This window comes from Macrobrachium nipponense, chromosome 30, assembly GCF_015104395.2.
Source record: "Macrobrachium nipponense isolate FS-2020 chromosome 30, ASM1510439v2, whole genome shotgun sequence".
Classification (NCBI taxonomy): Eukaryota; Metazoa; Arthropoda; class Malacostraca; order Decapoda; family Palaemonidae; genus Macrobrachium; species Macrobrachium nipponense.
The window spans coordinates 61,529,235-61,535,422 of record NC_087218.1 but is presented as its reverse complement, the minus strand read 5'-3'; the positions used below and the strand labels follow the sequence as shown (position 1 = coordinate 61,535,422).

Genomic DNA, 6,188 nt, shown 5'->3' with positions numbered 1-6,188 from the left:
AGAAGAGAGGAAACTGATTAGGTTGCTGTTTAATCCTTTTCTTCTTCTTCTTTTATCATACGTAGAGTTGAGTTCTAATGCATCTTTCCAATAGTCTGATTATGACAAGCGTGTTAAGGGAGGAAGGAACTGAGACCATTCCGAAACCTGAGTGAATTTTATCCTATAGAATAAACATCCCAAAATATGGACGTGGAATGAGCCGAATGTGTTCGGTAACTCTCTGGACTACATTTCTTCAGTTTATATCCTTAGTGCACGAATAACACAAAGGACCTTGCCGAATTTATCATCTGGGCTGTCTCGTAAGTGAATAGTGTCATTCCATTATAGTGCGTATTGAAGATGTTGAAAGTGTTCTTTTTTTTTTTTTCAGTTAAAACTCTGATTTATTTACCAAAGGCTTGTGGAATGAGGATCTTAATTGCATGTTTTCATGAGAGATTATTATTATCATTATTATTATTATTATTATTATTATTATTATTATTATTATTATTATTATTGTTATTATTATTATTATTATTGTTATTATTATATATTATTATTATTATTATTATTATTAATTATTATTATTATTATTATTATTATTATTATTATTATTATTATTATTATTAGGAGTGCTTCTCGGCAAAGGGAGCCCCACATACTGGAACGTTTGACTTGGAATATTCTTTTGTTCCGTGTGAATATTTGCGCATCCAATACGTAATACTGTATTTGGTTATTTAAATATTAATTTATTTGATTATTATTCCGCTGAAGAATGCTCGTGTTAAGTTGCCCGGCGTAAAACAAATGAGACATTAAACACCCCAAAAATCTACATCCTTACTTCTGTGACTGTTTGTGAAATCGTCCTCTGTAGGAAGGACATTCGTGCTAAATAAAGTCTAGTCCCTCAATACAGTTATTCATGAAAGGTAGGTTCTCCACGGGGTTGAACGTACGGAGAATCGTGGATGTCAAAAGTAGAGAGAACTGTGTTCGTCAAAAGTCGCCAGTTTGTGCGAGTCTTTTGTTTTGCTGCTGTGAAGAGTTCTTCGCAGAAGGGAACAATATTCTTTCACCATCAGGTATTTCGACTCGTTCACTAAAATGTAAATTGGAGGTGTAAAGGTTCGATAAAAGAATGTTTAGAGTGTTTTTCGTATTCTTATCGTGCAACATTTGCATCATTAGTTTATAGTTTGCTTTCGGTTTATATTATAACGAAGAAAGAAGAATACTTGTTGAAGCCCTTATTCTATGAACGTATTGGTAGGGTTATACTTCTGGCGTAGTTTCTCAAATTCGGTAGCGCAGACAAAAAAAAAAAAAAAAAAAAAACGAGTACAGGTTTTGTTCCCGCAACTTGTTTTTGTGTGGGGAATTGGTTACGAGATACAATATCGTTTTTTTTTTATTTCCCTCCTAATAGATATTTCCGCGTGTTGTCAGTCGAATCAATCAAACGAATATGACAAAAATGAGATACGTTGTCGATGCAATTAAGCACAAACATGACTAGAAGTTTTAATGGTGGTTGGTCGGCGACTGACACGTTCAGCGTTCGATATATTTTTGTCGCATATCAATTCCCTGATACCTTGTTTTAGCTTTACGCTAATTGCGGATGGTTAAAGAATCGTAATCGTACTTTTTTTATGTTTCTTGTCGCTAACATTCAATGTCAAGGAGCGCTGTACATAAATGCTGTCATTGGCGCTTCTGGAAAATCGGTTTCTGAAATTAAACCCTTGGAATTCCGATTGCATTATGTACAATGCTGGGAAGTACTGTTGTTGTAAGTGGGCGCTGCAGTGAGCGCTGAATGAGAACCAAATTTCTCCTGAAGCAAATAACACCTAAAACACTACGTACATGGTTCCTCTTGATTGCCTTCAATACCTGTCAGTATTTGTACAGGACACTAATGCAGTCAATGCGGATGATACATATTTGTGTTGCGACACTGTGTTCTGGGAGTCCGTCCTATGTCATTGGCCTCTGGCCATAAAAAAAGAGATGGGTCGGGAGATAATTGTTTGTAGGAAGTGATCGCTTCCAAACATTGGTCCGGAGACGATTATCCCCGACAGACACACACACAGACACATAGACAAGAGGGAGATGATGGGAAGGTCTCCGGTTTCCCCTTTGTTTGTTTGATGCACGGCACCAAAAGGGCTTCGTTGTAGTTTCTCGATTAAAAATAAAAAAGTGCTTTGTTGTTTATTTTATTTTATTTTTTGGTCCAAATAGATAGCTCATACACATTTAATTTTCGTCTTGTTTATTTTTCAAGAAGGAAGGAATCGTAAAATATCTATATTTTCCATTAACATAACGTTTGAAAATGGTTTCGGTTCACAGATCGGCACTCACATTGTAGTCAATGTTCATGATGATCATTATCGCTCTCTTATCATAATTATGTCAATTACCTCTAATTTTTAAATTAACGTATTTAAATATTATTTATTATTATTATTATTATTATTATTATTCGCGTTAGAGACAAGCCGTTTCTTTCGTAGCATATGGCGTATGTTGAATTATTTCTTTGGCACGTGACTGAGAATGGCAAAAATTCGGAAGATAATAAATGTCCTTCAGGGATAATTTAATCGACCCCATCACCGGGACTGTAGGGCTTCACACTGTTTCAGTTAGGCCTAGTGTCTTGTCAGTCTGAAAGAGGGTGGTTAAATCTCTCCAAGAGTGAGTGGTGTATTGTACGGTGGAGTGGCATCGCAAAGCCGAAGAAATGTCTTTTTCCATATCATGGTTTTTTCGGCTTTTGCATTTTATATAATGATAATGTGTACTTTCATTTATTGGATCTTTTCCTTCAGTTGTTTGTATGAGAGACCATAATTTTATCGGTGTCACAGCTTTAAAGCAGCTGGTTTTCCTTCTTATTACTTTAATTTGCCGCCTTCTCACTTGTGAGTCTCATATTCGGCGGAAGCTTTGCAGATCTAATGTCCTTTGTGGTTTGTTCCACCTGGAAATAGTTCATTATCAATAATTATAATGAAAATATGAAAGCACGGAGATATCATCCTCCACTAAGGGCGAGCAACCCCCCTCCTTTTTTTATTCCCCCCCCCCCCCCCCCCCCCCCCCCATCAAGACATAAATCCCTAATACGTCTGCGGAAAGATTTTCGCAAAAATGGAGACGACTTTTTTGGGTAATCCTGCCAGCTATCAGACAAGCAAACAATAGCCAGGAAACAAACAAATCCTTCTCCAGCTTCGTGTCCGGGCTTATAAATAAGATTCATGATGAAAATAATGATGCACATCGAAATATTATAAACTCCTTCAGTGTTGTGATTCTGCAACTAGTGTACATAATGGTTCTTTTAAAAATTTAGCTATGATGCGGTGAATGGTTTGCTGGAAATTTAGGCTTTAACGCTGTTTCATCATCTGGCAGTCTTTTGCGGGCTTGGAGGTGACAACGATATCTTTGGATTAAGCTATATATATATATATATATATATATATATATATATATATATATATATATATATATATATATATATAAATATATATAGCTTAACCCAAAGATATCGTTGTCACCTTCCAAGCCCGCAAAAGACTGCCAGATGATGAAACAGCTTAGCGTTAAATTTAGCCATATTTCCATGCATATATATATATAATATATATATATATATATATATATATATATATATATATATATATATATATATGTATCATTAATGGTATAAAAAAAATGTGCCATTGAATATATATGGCGACGATTTTATCATCTCAAAAGGTAGGTACAGCAACTCTCTGCAGTATAAGGTCAATTGAACAGTTATTATTTGTTATCTCCCTTAAACTGTGTAGGTAAGCCAACTTCCCCTCTGCTCCTTTGGACTCAAAACTTGCAATTTACGAATGAACGGTATTTGCAAGAAATCATAACATAAGGATGGTGTTTCTGGTATTATTCGAAGACGGGTGTTCTTATCCCTCTCGTTGTTGCTGAAATATGAATAGTTGATTTTTATAATGAGCAAGATTCTAATCCTTATTGTCTTTTTTTCACGATTGTCTACCTCCTGTAATTTTCATTCTCCTGAATTTTGAGTTGTGTTCTGCCTCCTGTAAATATTCACCTACTATACTCGGTTTTTTTCCATCTGTCCACCCGCCTGTGGTGTTTGCGTATGGTAACACTGCGTCCCGGGCTTTAGATAGTTAAATTCAGCTTACATTCAACAATTATAATAATATCCTATTTCGAATATTAACGGTGTAATTCGCATACAGTAAATTATTAAAACACTTTTCAGTTGCAAATGTACACCCAGATATCCTTTTATTTACCTAAAACTTACACATACCGTAACTATCTAAAGCCCGGGACGCAGTGTTACCATACGCAAACACCATAGGCGGGTGGACAGATGGAAAAAAAGAGTATAGGTAATGTGTCTCATCCCCCTTTAAAGTTAATTGCCAGCCGCCTTTTTTATACTCATTGTCGTCCTCTTTAAGATTAAATCGTGGGCTCCCCTTAAAGTCTAATTTTCTTCCCGCTTTAACTTTTAACTCTCGAATATTTCGTCTTTCGAATTTCCAGCCCCCGTCCTTCAACACAATGTTCAGACATTGAAATATAACCATTAGCCGCCCCGGTGTGATTCACTAATTACCAGCGCTTCTGTTCAGAATATCAAATAATGTCTTCCCTTTTTATATTGATGTTACATTTTTTTTTAGTCAGAATTGGAATAAAGAGAAAAATGATCAAGTATTTTAGAAAGCAAGATTTTGCATATCTGAAATGTAATATGAAATGTTTATAAATGGAAATATATAACATTTATTTGTAATACGGATGTCGCTTGTTCATATCGTTTGCGCTGAAAGTTATCTTATATGACTATGAATGTAAGCCTATGCAAATTGGGAAACACACACACACACACACACACACACACACACACACACACATATATATATATATATATATATATAATATATATATATATATATATATATATATATATATGTGTGTGTGTGTGTGTGTGTGTGTGTGTAATGTGTGGGTGGATGTGCGCGCGTGTGTACGGGCGTGTGCGCAATGGCGCGCTCGATGTGCAAGTGATCGCGCGTAGTTAACTCGCATACGTATGTACTAACAGCTTCTTAGGTTAGCAAACAAAAAATACACATTGAAATAAGAAAGCGGCATTAAATAAAGAAACGGGCGGCAAATAGTACATCTAAAAGCACTAAGCGACACAACGAAGAAGAGCGAAAGAAAAACGCCACATCCATTGTAAAACTTCAAGAAAATGCAACAAGTTAATCCCTAGTCGGTTGTACTCACCATCTCTGATCTTTTCTTCTACTGACTTTAATAATAAAGTATCGTTAACACGTTATAGACGTCTGTTGATGCGTTGTTGTTGTTCAGAAGATGATATTTTTTATCCTTAAATCCTTCAAGTGTGATAACTTGTCTTATTGCTGGCTGTCCGGGGAGAAGGATGGACTCCCTAGTAGGCCGAGGCGGCGTGCGTGTGTCAGTGTGTGTGTTCACAGGAGCCAAGCTCACCTGGTATTAGTGGTCGAGGCGGCTGTCGCCCGCCCTTTTATACTACCTGAGTGACGTCACACGTTGGAGATGACGTCGGATGCTGTTGCACGACGATTGCGACTCGTCATTTACACCCCCGTGGACGGAGAGCTGCGGTCTTTACGCAGACATTTTTGACTCATTTTCAGCTACTTGATTCTGTCATCGTTGATCCTTGACGATGACGATGACATGAATATTTCTCCGAATGACATTGATGACGTCATGAGCATCCTCACCAATCAGCCTCCATCGAAGCTTGGCCCTTCTTACGAAGTTCCTGTAATAATGGCACTAACAACTTTGTGGTTTCTTCTGAAGTTTCAGGGATGAGGATGAAATCTATAACAGAGAGAAAATATGAATAGTTCCGAATATATGAACAAGAAAGTTAAACACATTTACAGCTTACAGATATATTGTACTAAAATGCGTGTGTCATTATTTTCTTGGAAAAGGTATTGTTTGCCCTTTCACGCCCACGTTATTAGATGGGGGAAAAGGAGCCAACGACGCCAAGATTCAACGCCTCAGTTTCTCTCTCTCTCTCTCTCTCTCTCCTCTCTCTTCTCTCTCTCTCTCTCTCTCTCCTCTCCCAA

The 6,188-nt window shown here is 36.7% G+C and overlaps 1 protein-coding gene across 1 annotated transcript in view; it reads right to left on the bottom strand.

Moving 5' to 3' along the window:
* The window catches only part of LOC135202566 (uncharacterized), a 35,970-nt gene extending 30,396 nt beyond the window's left edge, over nucleotides 1–5,574 (bottom strand). The window contains exon 1 of the mRNA XM_064232059.1: nucleotides 5,341–5,574. Within this exon, the coding sequence (XP_064088129.1) occupies nucleotides 5,341–5,343 (3 nt within the window). The 5' untranslated portion in view covers nucleotides 5,344–5,574. The remainder of the gene's footprint in view (nucleotides 1–5,340) is intronic.
* Between the last annotated feature and the right edge of the window lie 614 nt (nucleotides 5,575–6,188).